General features: G+C 43.6%; 3 protein-coding genes across 3 annotated transcripts; 1 reads left to right on the top strand and 2 right to left on the bottom strand.

Moving 5' to 3' along the window:
- Positions 1 to 350: 350 nt before the first annotated feature.
- On the bottom strand, positions 351 to 7,930 carry mcm10 (minichromosome maintenance 10 replication initiation factor). The gene is made up of 18 exons (XM_062382701.1): positions 7,748 to 7,930; positions 6,286 to 6,336; positions 5,929 to 6,210; positions 5,603 to 5,815; positions 5,362 to 5,502; positions 5,057 to 5,255; positions 4,781 to 4,946; positions 4,232 to 4,399; positions 3,600 to 3,716; positions 3,290 to 3,486; positions 2,969 to 3,036; positions 2,624 to 2,737; positions 1,822 to 2,316; positions 1,525 to 1,655; positions 1,266 to 1,379; positions 996 to 1,141; positions 738 to 780; positions 351 to 628 (listed from the first exon to the last, which is right to left on the bottom strand). The coding sequence occupies exons 2-18, from the start codon at positions 6,290 to 6,292 to the stop codon at positions 548 to 550; spliced, it is 2,682 nt and encodes an 893-aa protein (XP_062238685.1). The 5' UTR covers positions 6,293 to 6,336; positions 7,748 to 7,930; the 3' UTR covers positions 351 to 547.
- A 539-nt stretch (positions 7,931 to 8,469) lies between these two features.
- Positions 8,470 to 15,331, bottom strand: optn (optineurin). Its single transcript, XM_062382783.1, has 13 exons — positions 15,183 to 15,331; positions 13,933 to 14,057; positions 13,481 to 13,692; positions 13,210 to 13,368; positions 12,588 to 12,775; positions 12,322 to 12,424; positions 12,009 to 12,124; positions 11,621 to 11,770; positions 11,311 to 11,401; positions 10,788 to 10,946; positions 10,512 to 10,654; positions 10,313 to 10,395; positions 8,470 to 9,459 (listed from the first exon to the last, which is right to left on the bottom strand). Exons 2-13 carry the CDS (start codon positions 14,051 to 14,053, stop codon positions 9,350 to 9,352), a joined length of 1,635 nt encoding a protein of 544 aa, XP_062238767.1. The 5' UTR covers positions 14,054 to 14,057; positions 15,183 to 15,331; the 3' UTR covers positions 8,470 to 9,349.
- A 2,431-nt stretch (positions 15,332 to 17,762) lies between these two features.
- Positions 17,763 to 25,322, top strand: ccdc3a (coiled-coil domain containing 3a). Its single transcript, XM_062382385.1, has 3 exons — positions 17,763 to 18,424; positions 18,725 to 18,902; positions 23,495 to 25,322. Exons 1-3 carry the CDS (start codon positions 18,018 to 18,020, stop codon positions 23,798 to 23,800), a joined length of 891 nt encoding a protein of 296 aa, XP_062238369.1. The 5' UTR covers positions 17,763 to 18,017; the 3' UTR covers positions 23,801 to 25,322.
- The last annotated feature ends 1,057 nt before the right edge of the window (positions 25,323 to 26,379 follow it).

Genomic DNA, 26,379 nt, shown 5'->3' with positions numbered 1-26,379 from the left:
GAACAACAAGGGCTCTGTTCAGTTTAAGCCATAAGACAATGTGACTGTGAGGCTGCAGGAACAAAAACAGGGTCCTGAGACCGAAGCAGCTAAAAGGAATTCGGCCATCATGCGTTCAGACATTCTTTTTCTAGTCAAAAGCCCTGTTGTGAAAAAGTCCAACCAAGAGGAAAGAAGGAAATCATTACTATTCTGTAGGATTATAAAATCCTGTTTTGACCTGAGGGACATGCATTTACCATATGCATATTTAAACCTTTCATAATTAGACACAGCATCAGTTTGCTCAGCTTTTATTCATTCAAGTGTATCAGTTGCAAACTGAGTAGAAACACGCATTTCACGTGAAATCTGATGCAAATTCTTACTTTAATAAGATTCTTTCCAGTCAATATAATAACAAACATTTAAATCTCCATAATCAACATATTTAAAAACAAAATTCATAGTCATGTAGAAAGACACAAGACAAACAAACAAACAATTATCCAAGTATACGCTGTTCCCTTGACTACCAGGTTGCCGCAGGGATGAAGATGAAGTCACTTCATCTGCTGTTGAGGAACTTTCCATGCTCCTCTCCTCGAGGCTGGAGAAGCTCTCCGGCGATTTTTGGTCCTCTTTTCTCCTGTAATAAAAAATAAACATCAACCTCAGGAGTGTTTTCTTTCACAGCCATAAAAGTATATTTATTTGACTTTAAATGAGAAGAAATCGGAGCCAGAGGGAAAGTTTACCTTCAGCATCCCGTCACGCTCCCATTTGAACAGACCACAGTTACTGTAATGGTAAAACATCATTAGTTATTCATGTGAAAAAAGGGAAAAAAGACAGAAAACGACTTTAACGTTTGATTGTATTCCATAAAGAGGTGCTACTTGAGTCTAGCCTCCACTCACTGTTGCTGAACTAATGGAAAGTAAACCATTTCAAATTCTCTGACTGTAAATGTGAGAGAGAGACAGCTAAAGCTGGAGACACAGCCATAGTCTCACCTGCAGTGTATGTGCGGCAGCCTGTCCAGAGCGATGGCTCTCTGTCCACACGGACATTTGAAGAAACGTTTCAGGGCGTCGTGCCACCGCAGGGCGTGGTTCTCCTCCACACAGCGATCCGCCGGCTTAAAGTAGGTGTAATTACACTGGAATCGGCACAACATGGGGAAAAAATAGCTTAATTCTCCACCTTCTGAGACGGTCAGAGGCGACCAATCATCTCCACCAAAATAGCATTACATACATTCGCTAATCCAAGCCGCTCAGTACCTTTTTACAGCTGACAGCCCGACACTTCATCTCTCTGACGCCCTTCATCTTCTCCTCCATCTGCTCTTTCTTCACCAGAACGTCAAAGTAGCGCTCCTGCAGCTGGTACTCCGCCTAAGTCAGGGGAGATAGTTTCTTTAGTTTCCACACATTTTGCTACGATTTATATGTAGAGAAGCATCTGATGTAAAAAAATACAGAGAAAAATTAGATGAAGTATAATCAAACTGGGATAGGAAAATAGATGCACTGGTCATACCGCTTGTAGCACCGCCCCATGGAGAGATTTGGCGTTGAGGATCTTCTGGAACTCGTCTGACTCAATGTAGCGGAGCTGTTCTCTCTTCTTCTTTTCGGCTGGCTCCTCTTCCTCAGTGCCGGAGGATTCACCTGTTCAGGTAAGATGAAGAGCAGGTGATGATAAACGTAAATTAGCTAATTTCCTGTCGAAGAATTCTGAAATGAAGTGAACATTTCTTGATATATGTTAGTGGATGTCTTGTCTTGTCCTGAAAAAAAAATAAACAGGTACAGTGTGGTGTGTGTGTGTATGTACCTGGGGGTGAGGTCAGATTCTTCTCCACCCGAGCGCTGATGTCCCCGTCGTTACTCCTCTTCCTCTTCACAGAGTTGGGGTCTTCCTTTTTAAGCTTCGTGCCTTTTCCTCTCAGTCTCCTCAGAGCAGCCAGCTTGGCGGCTGATAGGTTCAGAGCGCTGGCTGCAGGGGCCGGAGGGGGGCTGTTCTCAAAGAAGAGGATGTCGTCACCCTCAGAGAAGCCTCGGCCCAGGGTGGGCGCACGGGGTGCTGCGGGGCTTTGCGTGGATCTGGGGACCTCAGAAGCAGCTTTCGGGGACATCAGACCATCTTGGGCCCGTGAGGACGAAGACGATCCGGGTCTGACTCCTGCAGAGGTCTGCAGCGCCCCTTTCTTGATCTCTTCCGCTCTTTGTCGACGGTTCTGCAGAAGCTCCCGCTGCATCTGTTTCTGCTGCTTCAGCAGGTCAGAGGCTGTGATGGACTGAACTGGAGCACCGTTCGCATCTGTCGGGACTGAGGATGGACAACAGATCAGTAAGGAGAATATCCGGGCACTGTAAATACCAGGCTACCAGTCAGGTATCGACCCTTACAGGTGTCTGTAGGTTTTTAAGGGTTGTGAGGCAAACAAGTGGAGAAAATGTGATTGTGGGTTATGGCAAAATTTTCCATTTCTAACCTCATTTGAATGATTTGTAAATCTTTTCTATTTCGAAACAGAACCTTGAATTGAACACAGACAAGGAAATAAATAATTGTTGTCTAACTGAACATTTGTTATATATTCCACCTAAATTACTAAGCAAACAGGGCTGTGTACCTGATTTGCTGCCGTGGACTAAGTGCTTCTTCAGCTGCAGAGCTCCCGGTGTTGGCATCGACATCAGACTCTTGAATTCGCTTGTACAACCTGAAACTTCACCGGACTGCACGCCTATATAAAAAAAAGAAAGAAAAAAAAGTCAAAGCACCAAAAAAAATGAGCTGTAGAGAGAATTGTTTCATTATTAACAAATTCTTCAAATATCTTTGTATTTTTTGAGATGACAACTTTTTTACCCTTTAATGGTATTCATAGATATTGATCAGAGCAATCTGACTTGTAATTGTGTAAGCAGTGTCTGTGTGTGTGTGTGTGTGTGTGAGTGTGTCTCTTCCTCCTTACCGAGGCTCTTATTCGTGCCTTTCACAAACAGCTTGTCCAGAGTTTTCTGGACGGGCTTGGACGACTTTCTGTAACACACAGATGTGCTCGTGAAAATGCCAGGAGGCCAGGACTCTGACCAGACCCAGAGTGTTGCTGGCTATAAATACACCAGTTAGTCTCCACAAGTGACTTCAACATACAAAGATAATTTCTGCCACAATCTAAACTGGGATGGGTTGTTATCTCAGTTTGATGAATTTCAGTGTCATTAAAAAAACTTTATGTTTGCCATTGGATGAGACTTATTTGCAAGAACATACAATCAATGTATTGACTCACAATGACGAAGCGCAGGCGGCCGAGGAAACGCCACCATAGTGGAATCCGTCCTGACAGAGCCGGTCCTTCAGGCTGCCGCCTTTCCCTTTGAACTTGTTGGGAGCTTTTCCAGAGAATGAGGACTGCAGCTCAGCCCTCTTCGAGCTCATCTTCTTATACTGGGCCTTGACGTGGTAGTGGCAGAACTGGCACTCGAACTGTAAACACACAAGCACTTAGGAATCAATGGAATATTGATCCCTGGTGAGGATGTGGACTTAAAAACACGGGTAGACTTAGGGAAAGAAGGAGCTTGAAAGGATGCACACACCAGGTTGACAATCTGAGAGCAGGGGTCTCCGTTCTTCTTCATGGCCTGGCAGTTGCCGAAGTCTTGAGCTTCACCCATCAGCAGCACCTTCTGTTGGTGATCCACCGTCAGGCTGACCTGTACAAATTCACCACAAACTCTTACTTTCGGAGTCAGGAGGAGGATATATCAACAGTTTTTTCAAGATTCTCTGAAATTGACAGTTCCTCTCGTCTCCTCGCCAAATAATAAATTATCTTTCTAAACTTCATTATTGGAAAAACTGGAGACAGTCGATGATCCTTGAGAGAAAAGTCTCTGATTTTTATCAGAAACCTTCTGATAAAACTGTAATTTTCTTAATATTAAAACAGGAGAGATTCAAGGAGATCCATTCCTGACAGGTTATTCCAAGTTATATGTTTAGGGCCCTCAGATCAGTGAACCAGACTTGTAACTGTAATATCATTAGTGGGATTACACCAAATTAAACACTAAATTAATAAATGGGATGATTGGAGGAACTTGCTTGAGGATTTTGACATTCATGAACGGTTTCTGGTCAAATAACTGCACAAACATCACGATAACGAGAGAAAACTATCCTCAAACTGTGCTGCTGGGAAATGGAAACTTCCAGACTGTGCACTCACCCCATCGTATCCTTCCTTCTGCTTCATGGGGTTTGGGTTGAGGAGTCCGATCACGGTGCCCGTCTCTGTCTTCCAGTGCTCTTTGTGGACGTCGCTGAACAGCAACAGCGACACAAACACGTCCAGGTTGTGGAGGTCGTTCAGCTTCCAGATGCTGAAGGTTTTGCCCTGTAGAGAAGATTCGTTCAGACAGGAGTGTGATGGTGCAGAGAAACTCCAATACATTTTAGATTAGATGGAGCTTTACTGCTGCGATAAAAAAAACCTCATCACAGAGAATTTCCACTAATCACAATTTGAAGTCGTACGATCTATAATGTACGCCCATTGTTTGTCACTACGGAGCTATGGCTGCACAACCACAGTGCAGATGATGCAGTATCTTTGTTTCATAAACTCATAAAACATACAAGGGCAAATGTACAACTGGTGAAAATAATTCAGTTTTTTCGTGTTTGAATAAATTAGGTTTTCTAACTGTTGACACACAACAGTATTCATCAAAAAGACAGTTGCAATCCAAGATGGGAGGACGGTGCATAGACCTACACTGCTGCTGCTTTGTGGTGTGGCCTTGTTAACCAGTACTCCAAACGTCACCCAGTCACTGTCCTCCAGCTTCTCCCGAGCCAAACACTCAGGCACCTGCGACAGACGGATCAGACGGCGGTTTCCCATCCTGCGGTCCATATCAATGGAGGAAACCCGAGGTTTTCTGAAAAAAAGAAAAGAAAAGAAGCCTAGATTCAGAACAAAAAGCCTTTATTGTGTATCGATCTTTGCCATCTAAATAAAAAGTCAATCTCAAATTGTATGTGTCCTCACCTGAGCCGCAGTCCTGAGTATTTCTCAATAGCCACATCTTTAGGGAGAGCAGGGAGAGAAGAAGGTTTGGCTGCCGCGGATGCAGCCGGTGAAGGTTTGGTGGCCGGAGGTGAACGCAGAGGCTTGTAAACCTTGCTGGTGCTCTCCACAGGCTGGAAGGTGCCACCGAGCTTTATCTCCACCAGTGGCCCCCTTTCCTCTGAGGGGAACACAGATAGGACAAGTACATCAGTCTTCAAATTACAAATAAGGAACATTTTCTGCTATTGCTATTTATGAAAAGATGGTTTAAGTGCATGTGTCACCTGGTGATGTGCTGGGTTTGGTTGGGTGGGCTAGCCTGGCTTTGCGTTTGAAGGAGTCGATGTTATTCATCTGGTCGGAAAAGTCAGAGGACTCTTTGACCTTCACTTTTCCTTCTCTGACTGGAGTGGATGAAGATGTTGCTACAGTCAGCAAACAGAGACACAATCACCGTCTGTTACCCTGACTGATTTTTCTTGTACTTAAAGTATAACATTAAATAACAAACAACAAAACATTTACCGGCTTGTGTCTTCTGTGTGGCAGCTGCTGATTTAGCCGGAGTCACTTTGGAGGTGAGCTGTCGGGGAGGGGCTGGTTTGGGGGTCATACGTTTGGGAGTAGCTGACCTCCCGGCTGTCCTGACTGGAGTGGATGATGGGGTTGAAACCTTCTGACTCACCTCCAGCTGCTGCTGCAACCTCTGCATCTGCTCTTGCATCTTTCTCAGCTCCTCTGGAGAAGGAAGAAGGCTCCAGGGGTGAACACAGACTCATCAAGCAACATTTTAATGAACTAAATTTCTTTGCACATGAACAGATTTAAGGAGCGACTGCTTTGGCACCAACCTTGTAAATCCTTTTTGGACTTGGCTTCTGCGCCACCTGATTTCCCTGTAGTGTCTTTCTCCTCATTTTCAATGTCATCCACATCTCCAAAGAGATCTGACACCACGCCCTCCGTTCCTGCATTCCGCTCTTCCTCCTCTATGCCCTCTTTGTACTCCTCCTCCTCGTTGTCATCATCAAACAGGGCGTCCAAGTCATCCTTCTGCTCCTGACCGCCCTGGTCTTGGTCTACGTCCTCGCTCTCGGCCAGCAGCGCAGTCAAAATGTCCAGATCATCCTCACCTGAGCAGATGATGAGTGTAAATACAAGTTTCCTGAACTACTGGTAAAGCTTATTTTAAGTCTTCTGATACTTACTGTCCATTTCAGGGATATTGATGATGGGGCTGATTCAGATGATCTGGTGACCTATAGAGAAGCAGAATAGGAGATGGACGAGAATCTAATTCAGCAGCTCTTTAGATAAAAAAACTCTCTCTAGAAACAAACACCTTTTAAATTTAACTTGATAATAAGAAAAGGTTAAAAAATGTTAATTGTGGAGCAACCAATGAAAGACCTGAAAACCTGATATATGGATAATAATTGTCTTTTCCATTGGTTTGATCCATAAAATCTGCAAAACAGACTGAAAGGATGATCCAGTCCATTCGTACATACTAGACTTGAATTGTTGGTTAACTAATCATTGTTTAATCTTTCATGGTGTGTTTATCTACATCAATTCCGATGTGTCTTTCCTTCCTCCCTTATCTACCAATTTAAAATAACATCTGCTGCGACAAAGACCCATGATACTTAATCCTATCATGCATAAATTCCTTACATTAAAAAGTGAAGGTCTCTTCTTGTAGTCAACAGGATTACAGTTTTATTTATATGTTTACATCACGCAATACTGCACATTTGTATATTTTAAAAAGGCACTCAAGTATGATCTTTAGTCTTGTTGCACTAGCAGCTTTATCCAATTATTATGTTCTCTACATAGGTGAGTATTTCATTCAAGCCTGACACTATAACGTTTCTTATATGGAGCTAAAGGGTCAGTGGTTTGATTCCCGGATCTGCAGGAAACATTTGGTTTGGGAAAGTGAACAAGATGGACATTGTATATAAAAATGTGGATGTTCTGCTCTTACAGAGGTGAATGTCTGCTCTCGACAAAACTAGCAGCAACATCAAATTGTTTGGTGTCAACATTGGTAAATAATTCAATCAGGCAGTTTATTATACGGCACTGTATCAGATATTTACATTTAACAACAATTTAAACCCTTCGCATTTTCAATATTATTATCTCTTAATATAAGTTACATGATTTATAAAACTTTAACACCATATAAAACTTTAACACCATAAAGTAAACATTGATCATTACAACCTATGTAAGTTTTCTAAGGAGCTGTATTCTAAGATAAATTTCATTTCCATGTTATCATGTAGGTCCAGTAAATGGAAGCACCATTCCCACTATGTATACAATCTGTGACCCAGTGGTTCTGTAACAACAGTCCAGCACAGTTCTGTGCAGGATAAACTCCTGTCCAGAGTCCACACTACTAAAAGCCCTCTCGTTCTTCTATACATGTTGAGTAAAGTATTGATCCAGGTTCTTCCTGTGGAAACTGCAGTATCTCAGAGGAGGCCATACATTGGTTCACTGGGCCCATTTAAACTGACATTTAATGATCTAACAGAGACTTGACTCTCAACTTTGAGAGATTAGTACAATGACGTGTCTCTGTGCGAATCAGAATGACACTGTTGAGACAGTATTTTTATAACACTATTAGTTTTGAGATGAGAGCCGGCTCACCTCGGATTTCTGTGAAGCTCTGGGTCCTTCGCTCAAAAGCAACTTTGACAGACTTTTTAAACACGTCCGGTCTGTTAATATAACACATATGTCCCTGTAATCAACAGTAAACACAGCTATGATCCATAACTACAGCTATATTTAATAAAAACGTCCCATTCAGTTCGTCTCGTATCTTCTACAAAGACTCAGAGCGAGGGAGAAATCTAAACTGGCGCTAAACGGAGGACCCCGCTGTGTTGTCAAAGCTGTGGTAGGTAGCCAATAATTTGCCTTATTGAAAAGAAGAGATATATGTTTCGTAGACTTCGACTGGCACTTCGACAAAACAACTATTTTTGAATTTAATCAAAATCTATTATTTTTGTGAATAATTAAAGAAAACGTTACAGAAAATCTGTATGATAATTTTTTTAATTTTTTGTTTTTATTAAGGCGAACCCAAGAGACTACAATATGTATTTACAAAGCTGGGGAACGGGCTTTGTTGGATTATTATATTATTATATTATTGTGCCCATTGTTTCATTTTATTTATCTAAAACTTATTTGACTTTTGAACCATTGCACCGATAATTTTGTGTTTGTGCATATTAATATATATTTATATTGAATTTGCTCAGTTTTATATTGTTATAATAAATAAATAAACCACATAGACCTTCTTGATTTTTGTCCCGATATAAAAACAGATTAATTATCATCAGTAAAAGTAGACAGCAGTTTGGAAATCATTTTATTTGTTATATTCACAGAATTACAACATAGATTCAGCAAGCCTTTATAATGGACAGAGCACAGAACCAACATGGTGTTGAGGCCTCCAGGACGTATCATGGAAAGGCTGCTGCTTATAGTCATAGGTTGATTAACAAGTTACGTATAGTGTGTTCTAATTCCCAGATATCATCTGCAGAGGCAGAATAAAATATATCTTCATAATAAAATGTCTACATGGCGAATTCTCCTTTTTACACCAACACCAAGAATAACAGCTATGAGCCTAAAATCTCCTTCTTAAGCAAAAAAATAAAGAAAGAATTTCATTATTATTTGACAAAGAAACATTTTTTAAATAAAGAAATTACATTAAGCAATCAACTTGGTACACAAATACAAATTATAAATTCTCAGCTTTGGTAGATTCGTTAATGAGTGCTCGGCCGGAAGGCGACACCACACTTAAATTTTGTCAAAGGGTTCCTGCAGTTTCTGTTTGGATGTTCCAGATTTCTTTCGCCTCAAAGGATTTCCCCTTCAGCTTGTTTTCATAGCTACAAACAAACAGTATAGACACAAAACCCACATTATTATTTATGTACATTCCGAATGTTTCAGCATTTTCAAACTTGAGACGCCAGCTCCTTTAAACAATTTCCAGACGTTTCCTGTGCTGTAACCCTTCAAACAGCTTTGGGATCCATTGACTTGTATTGCGTTAAGTGTCCCCATCCTACAGTGAATATTACTGATCTTGCAGGGCCTATGTGAAGTGCTGTCACAGGGACCAGAGAAGAGGTACATGTCAAAGCAGAGGAAGACTCAGACAAAGGTGCTAATGCTGCTGCTGTTGTCATCGATACTGATGATGACGAGGGGGGTCTAGTTGATGCAGTCCATGATGTGACACTGCAGGGAGTCCAGGTCTGGCAGGATCTCATTGCACTTGGGACACGCGTGTTCGGGAATGTTCCCCTGCTGCCAGTCCGTCCCTGAGGGTCAGAGACATTGGTCACAACATGAATCTTCTGGTAAGACACGGAACAAGCACTTCCCACCAGCTGCGATCAGAGCCCTGCATGCATGGGTCCATGTTTTCAAACCCGCACCCGCCTTCCCCTGCAAAGCTCCATACCAGATACGACCCATTATCCGCCTATTCTGGGTTATGGCCTCTTCGTTCTTGCGGTTGAGTTGTGTTGTTGGAAATGTTTTTGTGAATTGTCAGAGCACCTGTGCTCCTTCAGCTGTCAGTGTGTTTCCGCAGTGATGACATAACCAGCTTGTACTTAGAAAAAGCTCATGCATTTTGGAACTTTTTACAGGCAGCAAAGCTACTGACAACGTGTTCACCACTGACTATTTTTGACTTTATGTGAACCACTTTGATGTAGTGGCTAGTGCGGAAGTGGAGTTGTAAAAGGTTTCGTTATGGGCTTTCACAATAAAACAATTCCTTGCAGCCAACAAGGCTTCACATATGCTTACTAAGATGTTAAACACCGCACAATCATTTTAATTCTAAATAAATACATTTCTCACCCACTGCCAATCTGCGTTTATTTTATTTTACTTGTACCTGGGAATTTATATACATATTTTTCCCAGTACTTTTCCATGCTCCCCGACCCTGTATATCAGTGTTATAAATCACTACAAGCATAAAATGTTTTAAGTTGTTCCGTGTGGTTAAAGCTAAAATTGTTGTGTGCCTGCTGGATTTGTAAGTGTACTAACATACAGTATTTACCATATCAAATTCATATGCACTCTATTGTACGCAGCCGGGGAGGAAGGCGTATTTGTAAAGCTAAACTCCGGGTGATAAAATTAAATAAGTTGTACCTCTTCCAACCAGGGATGCGCCGGCTCCACGTTGATTTCCTCCCGCGGACACATGTCTCCTCTGCATCTCGTTCAGTGAGTGCCTGTGGAGACGGACAACAAAAGCCTTCACTGAACAGAGGGCACACTGACAAACGACTTTAGAGTCCAGGATATTGTACAACTAAAAACACTTCAAGACTTCTATTTGTTTCCATACCGGCCGAGTGACTCCATCTCCTCCTGCAGCTGCGAGTTCTGCTTCTTCACAAACTCCAGCTGGGCAGCCAGACGCTCCCTCTCTTCGTGGAGTTTCTCCCTCGCCGCTCGCTCAGCGTAGAAGTCCGAGGAGTAGACCTCGGCCTACACACGGCAAAAAAAGCATGATGAACACCGTGGGACTGAAGGGAGCCATGTGAGCTTGATACTCCAGGACTAATGCTGGACAACGTGTAAGCACTCAACGTCCCATGAAAACATGCATTCACACACTGACCTGCGCCTGGAACACAGATATGGTATCCAGCTCCGACTCTTTCATGAAAATCTCCTGCTTCATGTCATCAATCTTGCTCTGTTTTACAGCCAGAGCTTCTTCTGCTGCAGTCAGTCGAACCTGCAGCTCGTCCACGAAATCCTTTTTCACGAGCTGAGACTGCCGGAGAAAGGGGCAAAGGTCAAGCGTGACTGGATTTCAATTGTAAATCGTTTAAATCACAACTCATGCCAGGGAGCTTTGACTATTCATCACAAGGGAGGTCATCTCCTCTACCCCAGAGAGATCTTCAAGCAAACAGCTTCTATTCTTTGAAAATCAGGCAACCAAATTGAAATAGTACAGTAAACAAAGTGAGGGACCACCTTAGTTATAAAGACGGAGTTGAATTTCTGCCTCTGGTTTAACCTAAACTAGAAGATCTCCACTGCACCGAGAACTGCTCCAGATTTACACTTGTATACCTGCATGTAGTTTGGTGTAAAGAATTTGAATAAAAATGTCATGATACAACACAAAATACCTCTCTCTTCTTCTTCTTCTCCTCCTCTATGAGCTCATTGTAGTCTTCAAACAGTTTGGTATAGGCGTCCTTTAGCTGGCTTAATGTGTTTCTGTGAAGGAGGAAGTTACAGTTGAGTCAGGCTCAGGGAAAAATACTCTAATGGTGGCCTGATGAAAAAGGTGGTTTCCAGTGACTAATCAGGTCAAACATTATGCTCTGTCATTTACTAAAGCCATTTTTATGTGCAGCAAAACGCAGCAGAGATTCAAACGTATCACGTGGCCTGCTGATATCTGTGTCTGCTGTATTTTTGTGTGTGTCCTCTGACCTCTCCTCCCCGGCCTTCTTCTGCTCCATCAGGCTCTGGGCCTGCATGCTGTCCAGCTGTAGCTTCAGCCGGTCGTTCTCCGATTGAACCACCTGTTTCTCCACCAGCTGAGCCCTCAGGGTCGCCACGTCCTGCTCCACCTCCCGGTATCTAGATCAAGGAAACGGACATCAGATACGGAAGAGGAAATATTTCTACCTGTTTGTTTTTTTCCTGCATCTCCCTGTATTTTTTATTTAAATAAGGCAACATTGAAACAAATTATGGCAACTTAAATTATTGGTGCATCCTTATTATTAATTTATTTGTATGTTAAAATGTTATCATGGGGCTAGATGTTATAGTTGTTGCATATTCACGCATGTGTGTGTGTCTGTGTGTGTCTAACCTGTCCTGCAGGTTCTTCTTCATGCCTTCTGCTTCGTCCAGCTTGCTCTGAGCATGCTGCAGCTCTTTGAACAGCGTCATCGTCTGAGACTTGAGATTCTCCACCTCAGATGGTGTCTGAATATTTCCAGAATGGCACACAAACATTACACATTAAACACTTACCATCAGGCAAAGCAGACATTGCTTCCTGCTCTTTTAAACTGTTAGAGAGGATAAACTACAAAGACGTGACCATTTCACACAAATAAATAAAATATAAATAGATAGATAAGGATCTATCGTGAATTGAGTAAAAAAAAAAGAAAAAAGACCTTCTCTTCCATCCCAGAATCCTCTTTGGTCACTGTGATGTCTGGCTCTGTTGTCTGTGTGGATTCGTCTTCATTACTCTTCCTCTCCCTCAGCTCTATAACTCTGTTGTAACAAATGTCAAGAGGTGAGATTGAATGAAAACGCTGCACTAATAACAAATTGAAAAAAAATCTTTAAACGTGAACTAAATGGCATTACTGGAAAACAATCAAATAAATCCAATATGGATGCAGTGAAGTGTTCTTTAATGCTTGGGTCATCGAACCTGGCAGCAGAAGCCTGCAGCTCTGCCTTCAGCTGATCGGCTCGCTGGGTCTCGTTCCTCAGCAGCTGCAGCAGCTGGCTCACCGTCTCCTCCTTGGTGCTGTCCAGCCGGGACGCCGTCATGCTCATGTCCAGACGTGTGCTTCGCTCTGTGCCGCACACATTGTTCACGCCATCAACGCCTCCATCCTTGGAAGAAAAACACCCAGTTAGACGAAAAAATGTAGTTTACGACCATAATCACAGGAGAACCTGATTTGGATTATTTCTATTCTTGGTAAAATGCATACCCCATATCACAGTTTGATTGGTGAGTTTCAATGGAGACTTTTTTGTTAAAGGTCTTTCCTGGCCCCCCCTAGAATTACTGCAATGCCGACTTTGACCTTTGACCACGAAATCCAATCAATTCAGTTTTGGGTCGAAGTAAAAGTTTGTGTCAAAGAAATTCTCTCGTGGTGTTCCTGAGATTGCTCATTCATGAGGTGGCACTGATGGATGCACAGACCAGGAAACATAGTCTCTAGTTGCTGCCAAAATTAAATTAAATTCTTCTTACTCCATATTTGCATCTTTCTAATTTATTTTATATAATATGTGTGTGTAAACGTTTTGCATCTCACCGAGACCCTGATGATCTCGATGAAGGAGTCCTGCGAGTCCTCGTCCGCCTTCAGCTGCAGCTCAGAGTTCATGGCCACCAGGTCGTTCTTCTCCGCCTGCAGGCGAGCCACTTGGGCATGCAGGGCCTCCACCTCCGCACTCTGTTTGGACGATGCTGCCTGGAGACCACACCACATGTCACCAGTGTTAGATGGGTTATAATACAGTAGCTTAATATAGTGTAACACAGGAACATAACAGTGTCTCTCAGCTGCTCCGATCCACCCTCACCTGACTCCCTTCTGGAGCTCCCCCTCCTGCCCTCCCCACCACCTCCAACCTCCTGCTCAGCTCCTGGTTGTCGCGGGTCAGCTCCTCGATGCGGCCTTGAGCCTCCTCCAGCCTGGTCTGCAGGAAGCTCCGCTCATCCCGCTGCTTCTCCCGCCACACGGACAGACCCTCGAAGCGCTCCTTCATCATCCCGTTGGACTGACGCAGGGCCTCTGGGGACGAGAGGCAGACAGAGAGTTTGAATAAACGCACATTGTACTGAATTACATTCGTTCTTACTGTTGATTCCATACGTTCACGATGTCATTACACTGCAGCATCAGGAAAACAATCTGACCTTTAAACCAATGACTGAGTTCTTCATTGTTCAATGCTGCAGCAACAACGAATGACTGCCTCCTCAAACCAGAGCCTGCTGCTCTGACCACAACATCCTGGTCCCTCGCACTCACCTTTCAGGTCTCGGTTCTCCTGGATGAGCATGTTCATCTGCAGCAGCGTGTCCTCCAGCGGGCCCGACTGACTGGGAGAGCGAGAGATGTCGCCGTTTATCACAGGGCCTCCAGACGCCATGTTGCTGAGAGGAAGAAAATAAGAGGACCTTAGACCTTTCTATTTAAGCATTTACTTAAACTTAAACCGTGCTGATTTTTCTCTACATTAAGATATGGCGGATCTTCTCATCATCATCATCATCATCTCTGGAGAGCCATACCCACTATTTATCACTGATTCCTTTTCATATTATCACATATCACCTGTCCATCCGTCTGTTATGTCCGTCTGACCTTTGTCATTCATTGTTGATTTTGCTTGTTCTATCGTTTACTTTCGGTTTCTGACACACAACACCCCCGCCCCTCTCTTGTCCTCTCTCTCTCTCTCTCTCTCTCTCTCTCTCTCTCTCTCTCTCTCTCTCTCTCTCTCTCTCTCTCTCTCTCTCTCTCTCTCTCTCTCTCGTAACCATTATAAATGACTTGTAAATAGCTAAAAGGTTCACTATGAAACCAACTGGATACAGTTGATGATAATAATACATATTTTTGTTCACTAGCTACATTACTAGCTATATATTGATTGTTCTTTTCTCTCCTTCTGGGTTCAGAAAACAACAATTTGTACACTTTGGATGAAACACACCAGTGAAAACATCACTAGGACTATTTTCTATTCATTGTCTGCCTATAGATCCCTTTCAGCTAAATGTTACACACTGGACCTTTAAGTATGATCAACTTTATCTGCCTGTTGACAGGAGCCGGTGAGTCAGTGATTCCGCAACAGACAAGGAGTGATCCCAGCAGCAGGTCACATGACTGTTCAACCATTAAATAATAAGCGAGCAGGGAACACCCGGCCTGTCCCCGTCCTCACACACTGACTGGGATCAGGTCTCTGATGGATCACACATTATTAATAATGGAGGTTTGTGACAGGACAGGTCAGTCACTTGTAAACACGATGTGAACCACAGAGGGGTAAACAACAGCTCGAACCCGTCGTGTAACGCCACAGACTCACTGATCCCACGGAGATAGGTGTTGTGTTTGAACCCTGTCCTCTGTGGGCCTGTCCACTGTGCCCCTGCTGCCACTCACTGAAAAGTTCAACACCGACTCAGACAACACGGAACACGAGTCCGAGTCCGGACTAACTGCGTCACACGGGGGGTGTAAAAGGGTTGTAAGGTCGTTTCACTCACCTGCTGTAGGAGCCGCGAAGCTGAACACAGTGTGTGTGTGTGTGTGTGTTTGTGTTCGCAGTGTGTTCAGATCACAGACATGGAGAGACGGACACACACAAGTGTCCCCACAAGCCAGACCTCTGTGCTGACGTCAGTTCACGAGCAGCAACACGGCACTTCCGGGAAGGGATTAAACAAATAAAGTCACACTTGGATGATGTTTGGTTCGGTCTGGAAAATGTAGAAGATTGGAGATAATCCTAAAGCAACGCATTCATAATACATGGATTTAAAGTAAATGTAAAATAATGTTGAACTCTGATGTTATGTAGTTGTTTAGGCTTCAATGCATGTTAACATTCTGCCACAAAAACGATACATAGAATTGAATTAAATGGAATTCAATTAAATTAAATACACAACACATGGAAATAAAACATATTTCAAAAGGTAAAACGAACAAATAAAATCTAATCTAAGCATACAACGGACCATATTATACAACATTATTGTATTCAGAAATCAATTGATTCTATTTCTGATTTTATTTGATCTAATGACTCAACTAAATGTTGTTATGTCTTAAATTCACTTGACTGAACCTCAATAAAAAAATTCAGTTGTAGTAAAGTAGCTTGTTTTTATTTTTATTTTATTTTATTTTTCAGGCTCACTTTTTTAACTTCCTGTCCACACTGGTCTAATTATTGGGTTTTGACGCAGCTCTGACTTGTGTTTTAATTTCTGCAGGGACTTTCATTTCCTTGAAATTACGTCATGCAGCAGCAGCAAAGATGTGTATATAATGTGCAGCAGCGTCGGTGGCGGAGCCGCAGCTTCACAGGTTCATCCACATGTTTTATACATCAGCTGCAGTCTGACAGCTGGGGGCGGGGCCTGCTGTCAGGGGGATTTCCCTGCAGCAGTCACCTTGCACTTGGAAAGGGGAGGAACTGGAGTTTCCCTAAGACACACCCGCACAGTCATGTATTATAAATAAAGGTATGATACAATTAAACAGAACAATAATGTATAACCAATCCCAGTGGAATATCTACCACTGCAAAAACAAATATTAAACTGTCGTGGAATATGTATCCTGCTAATATCAAAGGTGTGAAATACCAGTTTGCCTCTTTTATTAGTAATCATTTCCATAGCAACCTTTCAATTAAGCCATTCTGAGCAATTGTTACGAACAAACACATGTTGCATTTCACTACAACGTCCACTAGATGACAGTGTTTTCCAAGCAAACCATACATGACAGTTCCAGAAGGCCTGATGGTGGGAGGACTGATGGGATGTTTCATCAGTCGCTTCTTCAGCCCCACTGGTCCCACTGAGCCCCCAACAGTAGCCGTTCAATCCCTCAAAGCCCCGGGATCCGGGACCAGGAGCACCATCCCTGCTCCCCCAACACCTTCTCTTATCAGGGACTTAATACTGACCTGGATCAGAAATCCCTGGAACCAGTGGTGGATGATCTACTTAAAAGATTTTTTTAATTTTTTCATTTTTATTATTTATTTAATATATTTATATCAAATTCCCACATAAGTGCTTGCGGCCTCTTCCAAAGCCATTTCATTTCTTCAACAGTGATGCTGCTCTTGCAAGAGGCGGGGTCTAATGGTACATGCCCCGCTCTGATTGGATCAGTATCCAATTACCTCTCCTTACTGATTACTAAAAAACATGTGAACATGTGACACGATGCATTGTAAAAGTGTAGGGGAGTAGAAAGTACAGCTATTTGCCTATAGATGAAGAAGAGTAAAAGTGGGAAGTAATTTATTTATGATAATAAATCTACTTAAAGTAAATTAGGATAAAAGAAAAATGTACAGTAGTGAAGTAAATATTCCTCATTACATCCGATCATTGCCTGAAACCTACTCACCTACATGTAAGTCCATGTCCGGGAATTTAACTGTACCCTGGAAAACAGAATTTAGGACACTTCCCTGGGGAAGTCACAATCCTTCAGTGCTGCCTGGAAACAACTCATAAACTTCTACTGAAAACGTTCTCTAAGATAAGACACCACATTTCTACCTCACTGAGGAACCACTTGTTTCTTTTAATCCTTTTTTTGTCCTCCTTAAATACGTTCAAATGCCTAATGGGAAGAAATGATTTATAGTAAAGACCAACTTGGTTTGACAGCAGTGAAACAATATGTTGGAAAATGATGTTGAAATTACATTTTCAAAAAAACGTACCTGTATTTACTCTACAGTGACTTCTGTATATGTGAGAGAAATTTGCATCCACATATGAAACATATCTTGTGTGATTAAGTGATAAAATGTAACGTCCTGAATAGTTTACAAATAATGTTTTTTCAAAATGTGTTAAATTATGTTCCATAAGTATGTGTGAAAGAACATTATCTGGTTTGGAAACTTCAAAATAGAGTTCATCCCACTTATCCCAAACATATAGCACTTGGATGCAGTGAACGTCCCACGAGGAAACCTCAGATGTCAGAGCGTCACATCAGACCGTGAACGCAGCACCGGTGCGCTCTGGAGAAGCTCCTCTTGCTCCTGCAGCAGCAGATGAGAGAGAAACTCCACGAACACAACAGGTTGGAGCAGTTGGACTTCCTGCGCATTAATCTTTTTGTTTTCATACTTTTAAATAAACTTAAATAGTGAGAAATGCAAATCTCTGCAAGAATGATGCTCGAATGGAATGTGGAGATTTGACTTTTGGGTATTTTGGGTCAGGTAGAGCATCCTGAAGCGATCAGGTAACCACGAGAGGTGTTGACTTCTTCACAAATAACACTTTTGAAACACAATATTAGGAGCTGCATCATCCAGTGTGCTCACGGACTTCACCGGGATGTTTTCCGCGACTCTCCTCCTCACTGCTCTCTGCGTCTTTGCGCACATGGACACTTTTACGCACGGCTGCCAGCTGCCCTCCGAGTGGCGGCCGCTGAGCGAGGGCTGCCGGGCGGAGCTGGCGGAGATCATCGTGTACGCCCGGGTCCTGGCGCTCCACCGGGAGCCCCTGGGCGGCGGGGAAGGCAGCATGTACAACTCGCTGTCCTTCGGGTTCGGGTACGGCTACGAGGGCGCAGAGGAAGGGCTGCTGTACTCGGCCGAGGTGGAGCTGCTGTGCGACCAGGCTTGGGGCAGCATGCTGGAGGTACCCACCGGATCCAGGCTCAATCTGACTGGGCTCGGGTACCTGTCCTGCCAGTCCCACACGGTGATGGAGAACTACTCCTACTTCTTCTTCCTCAGGTGAGGATGCATGGCCTGGACATACACACTGCAGACTCTGAATATAACTTCAAACTTACTCTGAACATTTTCAAACACACAAAAACTCTCAGACATAAGTGTATTTAGCAAAATAGCAACTTCTAACATTCTGATAATAACTCTTGTCTTTTGATTTCTGGAGCAAACTATGTACAGTCAAACTCCTGCACTAACAAAACAATGTAATACTGAGGTGCTGGCTGCTTCAGCATTTCCATTAAGTGCCTGGAAATTCTAAGTTTCCTCTGCACATCTCCTCCTGTTCATGTCACCTTCCAGGATGGACGAGAACTACAACATCCTCCCCCACGGCGTCAACTTCCAGGACGCCATCTTCCCGGACACCTCTGAGAACAGGCGCACGTTCTCCAGCCTCTTCCAGTTCTCCAACTGCACCCAAGGGAGCCAGCCGTTCCACACCTTCAGCCCTGAGTGGGACACCCAGGAGGACAACAGGGTAACAGCCTGTTTACCTACCACACATACACACACACGCGCACACACATGCACACACATGCCTGTGGTGATGAAGTGTGAATTTCATTTCAGTGTGTTGGAAGGAAAGTGTGACCGAGTAAGGTCTTGGTTTGTGTGTGGGTGTGGGTGTTGTGCCAGAGGGTAGTTAAATTCAGATTCTAGGGATCCTTACCACATTCCTGTCAGCACAGCTCTAGTAAAGATGAAAGATTAGGTATCCACACTCACACACACAGACACACACACACAAACACACTCACACAAACGTACACAGAAGAAATGATTCGCCTCTTTGATAGAATTCCAGCGTGTGATTGGTCCTGTGTGATCACGTCCCAGCAAGTTGAAGATCATAGCGATCGCTAATTGGTCAATGTCCGTCCGTCTGGCTCCTCGGGACACCGGTCGTCCATGGGTCAAAGGGCAAATAGCAAAGGTCCACATCTTTGTGCGGACAGCAGTTTGAAAGTGTGTCAGTCTTGCTGACTTGAGACCAGCGTTAAGCTGAACCCTTTTGACAGGGGGAGACGGGCCGATGCAGAGGTTCAAGCATATTTTTTACCTGCTCTGACTGAAATAAGCAGGTCGCACCTCGAACAAGACAGAACAAGGAGGAAAACACACTCAAGTGTTTTAGGTGGAGCAGATGGAGAAGAAACTGTTAAATGTGGAAAGCTAGCATAGCGTTGCTGTACACAATCGCAAATGACTTCAGGCTTGACTTGTATTAATCTGTTGCTACTTGACCCCAATTGATACAATTGACTGAATTAAAACGGGACTGTGTTGTCGACTTGACGTTGAATGGGGTCTTCTATCCAGTGACAGTAGATTTGACTCATCCCAAAATATGTTTGACTCGAAGTGTCTCCACAGTCTTTTAATAGTTTTTTGATTGGACTTGTGTTGAATGTCTTGAGACATGGACATGCTCCAAACGTCACAGATTTTAACCCCATTGCATCATTAAGGTAACTCAGAAATCAACACATTGCAGTAATCTAAGACACAAAATTGCTCTATTCGCATGTGTATCATTATATCCTTGACTGTGCCATCTCAGATCATGTTGCACCGCTCTGTGGAAACTGCACCTTGTTCCAGACCGAGCCCATCTCCGCCTGCAGCGTTCCTACAGGTTGACATGGCTAATGGTTCCTGGAATGGTTTACAGGAGCGGGAGGTGCGGGTGGTGTCTTCCTCTCCCTTTCTCTGCATGTTTGACCTGCAGGGCTGATCCATGAGGTCAGAGGTCAGACAGACAGGGGTTAAACGCGCTGCTCATTTAGTGGACAGGCCCCCGCATGCAGAGGCCGTGACCCTCAGGCGAGGCCACAGCGCTGAACGGATGTTTCGCCCCGGGAATTTATGGAGGAGTGTTGAGATAGCAGGACCTCCCTCTTTCACATCATGTCTCACCTTCCCTGCCCTTAGAAGAAGATGAAAATCAGATATGAAGCAAAAGAAAACCCCTCTTGGCTTTCTTCCCCCTCTGCTTTGTTTGGGCTGCTAATGAAACTAAATTAAAAAGAAGCACAAGATCCTATTTCTGATTTCAACGTCCTGAATTTTGGGTTTGATCCAAAGGGGACTTGAAAGCATTTCCACGGTCGTATCTCTCTCCAAGTGCGTGGAGGATTTAAAGAGATCCTCCAGCTGGAGTTAAAAACACAAGACGACCCTGAAATATAGGAGTTGGGAGGTGGTTTGCTTCTGGTTTCAGCCTCGTGGGAACCAGACGCCCCTCCACAGGGAGAGACAAGACACTTCCTCCACTTTTCTGCCAAAACCTTCAATTAGCTTTTGTTCAAAGCTTCTTCTTATCGGCAGCGTGCTGAGCCGCTTTTACCATAAGCCAGAGGTAGATACTCTTGTAAGATCGGTGTATATTTAATACAGACTTCACTTATCATGGGCGCTTTAGCCGTCAGGTCACGGAGAGATATAGACGAATTCCCCAAATACCTCTAAATCAGCACTTTTCTGTGTTTACGTGCAGCCTAATGACATGACTGTAACCACAACGAGAGCAAACTCTGTTGGTAACTGTCAAGTAAACACCTTTAACAAGCTTTCTGTGGTATTAACATTTTTATGTGGACGCTTACACGGCCTGTTTTACTCACTAGTTAAAGCTCAGGGTGAATGCAGTGTGCATGTGTGTGTGTGCGTTGTGTGTTTCCCACTGTCTCTGTCTCATCTTTGTTTTTCTTCCTTTCTCTGTCTCCCTTCTGTTCCTTTTTATCTCTTCATCGCTCACTTTCTCTCTTCTCTGTCTCTTGTTTAACATCCCCTACGCACACACACACACACACACACACACACACACACACACACATACACATCTCAAAATAAAACTCACCCAGGAGGAAGAGGAGAAACCATGGCGACCTGCTCATTTCCCAAAGTTCCAAAATAAATGAGCTCTTTTGTTTAGAATCTCTATTTTCTTAATTTCCCCCCTCTGTCTATTTTTTTTTCTAATTCAAATAATTTGTTTCATTCGATAAAATTTGTGCTGCAGTCTTGTCCAGGGGGAAATAAACTGAATATCACTGTGCCAAGGCTCCTACATTAAGTTTACTCATTAAACCTCAGTGAAACATCTATAGTGACATTGAATCCCCCATGTGGTCGTTCGGTGAAGTAGGACAGACGACATCCCAGAGAACATGAAGCTTGATTCATCGAGCGATGTCAGACTTCATAGAGAGAAGAAAACGGCAGCAGAAGTGAAGAGGTCGTAGAATTAGTGATATCTTTTTTAAATAATTAAAAATATATTCCAATCCTGGCATTCGCACTTTCCTGTCGTTGGGTACAGCACAACAAGTTCACAACAAGGTATGAAATTGTTGATATATATGAAAATAATGAAACATTCTACAATATTGGACAATAGAGAAACTGTCTTTCTGTGTTGCTGCCTTTAAAACTTAGCAAACTTGTATTTGAGGACATTGTGTGCATTCATGTGTGTGTGTGTGTGTGTCTGCACATGTCCTCTAAATACTGTTTATACAGATGATGATGAACAGCAGGCAGGTGACACCCAGATGTTTTGACAGGTGGTGTGTGTCTGTTGGGGTCATGCAGCTGACTGAGAGCCTTCCTACGACAAAGAGTTCAAACTGTACAAAAAAGAGTATCAGAGTTAAAGGAAGAAAAAGACTTAAAGGATATTTGTCTCTTGTTCCTTGTTCTAAGGCAACGGCTGTGCAACAGAAATGTTCCTTGTTTGATTGGAGCCAGTGAACTCTGTTGCTGTTTGTTGTTTCTACATGGAGACAAATACAAACGTTGATACATTTAATCATTCATCACTAATCTTTGCAGTTAAAAAACATTATTTCAAAGTCAAAGTACATTTCACTTGTTGAATATTTAAATGACATATATGGTCATTTCAATTGAAGATGGATTTTTTTTGTGGAAATCCAAAACCTCAGTTACTTCACTCCAGTAACAATAGTTTGTCATTTCGGGAGATTGCTACCACTCTCAGGGTTTTTCTCACAAGGTGCCTATTCACCTATTAAGAAGATAAGTTGAAGAGCTAACTCTGTTCCACTTTCACCTTTCTTTGTCCCCAAAGGGCAATCTGTGTTCACAGCAAGGGCTACGACACATAAGACATAAACACATAAAAGAACATGAACATGTAGTCCAATAAGGGATCAGCATCTTGCTATCCGTAATAGAAACAGCCCTCATCAGGGACATCACAGTCGACCCCGTCACCACCTCCATACACACAATAACCACGTTGTATCTTGTATTGTCTTGTGTCATGTCAGCACTGCAGCTTAACATCATTGTTCCACACCTACACGAACAAGAGTGATATCTTATTCTCATCTCTATCTTCTCTCTTATCACAGTTATCAAAAATAAGAGTGCAGAAATGTGAAAAACAGCCAAAGAGACCAAAAACTGTTGTGGACAAATGTGACGACAAAATAATGTTGTGTAGGTTTAGTGTTCATGGTGTGAGTTTGTGTTCCTGAGGAAGGAATACACACACACAGACACGCAAACACACACACACACGCACTCCCCACTGTGAGAGCGTTCACCCCTGCTAACCCCACATGGTTCAGGTCAGCTCTGCTCTAATGATGAGAAGGAAAATTAGGGCCCCTGCAACATCAGAGTGCGTGATCCTCACATTGTCAGGGAGGGGTGTGGGGGAGGGGGGGTCTGTGGGTGACACAGACACACACGAGCAGCATATACGTTCTCCTGGTGTGTTTTTGAACCGTGAGCAGGGCGCCTATGTGGATAAATACAAATGACGAGGGTCAGGACCTCCACTTTTCCCAAATGCTCCCTCCTTCCAAGTGTGATTGCAGAGGAGAAATAGCTGTGCAGATCAAAAGACCTATGAGGTTTTCTTTCCTTTTCTCAGAGAGGCTGCTGGGAAAATCCCATCACCAGTGCTCCCACACTAAACAACCAGCTGACGGGATGGCAACTGGTGGTTTACAACTGTTTGCGTAGCAGTTATAAAAACACACCTTCCTTCATGTTCACTAACTTCCACACTTTCCCTCTCTGTCCCCCCCCCCACAGCTGATGTGCTCCTCGGTGCAGGGGGCCCTGTTTGAAGAGGAGGAGCGAGGCCGGAAGCTGCAGGAGCGCCTCGCCGGGGCGGAGAGGAGGAACCGGCAGCTGAAGGAGCGCGTTCGCAAGGTGAAGCGCTCCCTGAGGAACGCCCGCAAGGCCACGCGCAAGGCCGAGCAGGAGGTGCAGGAGCTGCAGGAGAAGCTGAAGGCCGTGGAGCGGAGGGAGGGGCACCACCTCAACGCCATCACGCAGGAGGAGCCCTCACCGGGGCGCTATGCGAGCACAGCGATGCGCCAGCGGATGCAGCTTTAACTAGTCCCACCCGCCCCGACCTGCCACCCGCCTGGACAGGACACTGGCTGTGGAGAGTGAGGGGCTGCTGGGCGGCCTCTAAGGAAGGGTCGGGACAAACAATTATCCTCATATAAGAGCAAAATCAGCTGTAAAGTAATAATCCACGTAGTTTTGTCACACTAATTCTCTCTTTTATATCTTTGATTGCAACAACAGTGAGGGTTAGGATGATTCCTGGTCCTCAACTTAGGTTCGGGAGCTAGACCACGCCTTAACCACTCCTCTAATTACCCATCAACCCTTCTTATACCTGGTCAACCCATCCTTCTCCATTTGTCTCAGATCTCTCCCTCCCTCTTCCATCCTCATCCCTACCCACGTCCATTCATCCTCCGCTCCCTCATCCCTTCCAGCTCCATCCAGGGACTTTTTTCATGTCTCTCCCTAGGTTCAGTCCGGGGGGTCCGACATCAGCTTGGGCGAAAAAGTGCCTGAGACGGAACCCCCACACTGAGTCTCCATCCGTCCAGTCCACGGCCTAGCCTCCCAGAGACATTATTCATCCGTCCTCTTCCTCGCCCTTCACATCCATTCATCCATTCACAATATCCAATGCAGCCTGAATTTCCTTCAAAAGATTTAACGATTCGTTGTGGCGTGGTCCATGTTAGTGACACATTATCAGGGTCATCCTCAAATATTGTGCTTCCACCAACCTTTGTGGTCCGGTCTTTGAAACGAAATCTATGAAGTATAGATCTGTTTACACAGGATCGATAACAAGAAAAGAAGAAAGTTAAGTTGTCCCTTCACTTATATTTTACATTTTTATATTCGATAGTCTGAATTCAGGGGCCCTCTTCTTTCAAGGACATGGTCCACGAATGCAGAGCTGAAATGAGACGGTGTGTTCCACAGAGGATTTTTCTATTTGCGTCACTGGCGCGTTCTGCAGCCACATGCGTAGCGAGCATGTTAGTTTCCTCACCAGTGCGATATAAATCCTGGGATGGGATGGCCTGAGAAGGATACACCTGTTGGATCCTTTGTTGCTCAGGAAGGGAAGGACGTTGATTGAAGGAGCCTTCAAAATGGAACAGCCTAGTTTCTCCGCTGTGATGGAAGCCGTCTTCAAATGCAGCCTGTGAAGGATGCGGCCCCTGAAATGGGACACAGCAATTTTTCTTGCCACAAGGAACCCCCTTTGAATAATCACAGTCACAGTCACAATCACTCTGTTATCTTTGCTAACGATAACCCTAAACCCTAACCCTAAGGACACTTAAGTTGCACTATGGATCAAGTGGTAAAGTCAGTATTTGGGCATTGAAATCTGGCTCTGGCAAGTGCACTGTCTTAATAGAATCAATATCAGCAATTTAAATACAATATTTGTTCTTATAACAATCAATATTTAACATGTATTAATAGTCAACTGTTACTTCAGAGAGAGTTTTATGTCTGTGAATGAAAGTTATTAGATGTTTGATTTGTTATTAATTCCAGACTGAACATCGGCTTGTATGTAAATATTTTTGTACGAAGGTTTTTCTGCTTATAAAATTGAAATTTGATGAACAACAGTGTGAACTTGAAGTGTTTCGAGGAAGAACATTAACATCAGGGTCATCAGAGTGCAAATAGCAACACACACACACGGACACACACACACACACACACCAGTGATCCATTTAATCTCTACTACATAATTTAATCTCTACGATATCATGCAGAGAGTCAAGGTCAGAGAAGACACTGCATGTGTATATGTGCACTATTTGGGATTGTGTGGGTGTGGGTGTGTGTGTGTGTGTGTGTCTGACTGGTCAATAAAGTGACTGGAATGTGTTTTTGTGGGCAGCAGTGGTCTGAACAGCAGGATGTCGCTGAAATATTCCTCTAATTCAGTCTGGAACTCCAAAAGCTCTGGAGGGAGGCAGGCGTCCGTCTCATCATGAGACCCCGGTCGATGAGAGGAAAACAAATCACCACAACTCACCACAGTGAGAGGAGGGCTGGATGGATGGATGGGGAGGGGAGGGGAGGATGAGGTGAGGGGTATAGCAGAAGTTGAGTTATAACCTGGCTCAGGTCATAACTTGCCAGCAACAACGATGAAACAAAAGAAAGGTTCTCTCTAATAAAGATGTAACAGACCTTCATCCGCCTGGTCTGTGCTGAGTAGATGGAGAAGTACAACATGTGGAGGAAGTTCTTTATGCCTTTAGTATACGATACTGCTTGACATATATTGCTTGACGTATTTTTACCCTGTTAAAAGGGTTTTTAGTAGTTTTTCCTTTGTGGTATATTCTGCTGGCTTTAACCTGGGTATGAACCAGAATCACATGTTTAAGTATGCAGCCCCCATCTTCAGATTCTCAGTAATTCTTCTATGCATTTCTCGTTAGTTGTCTCCCCTAGGTAATAATCTCTGACCTGTTAATGTATAAGTATAGAACAGGGGTTTTTGTCTATTAAGCATGAGGCATGTCCTTATGAATTCATCGTTTCATTTACATGTTATGCACTCAGACACATGCCGTCATGTACCTCTCAACCATGGGATGTGGGACGTTGTCATGGGCGTAGGCAAC

Source organism: Platichthys flesus, chromosome 23 (genome assembly GCF_949316205.1).
Source record: "Platichthys flesus chromosome 23, fPlaFle2.1, whole genome shotgun sequence".
NCBI lineage: Eukaryota > Metazoa > Chordata > Actinopteri > Pleuronectiformes > Pleuronectidae > Platichthys > Platichthys flesus.
The sequence above is the reverse complement of the archived record's forward strand: the minus strand, read 5'-3'. Positions and strand labels throughout refer to the sequence as shown.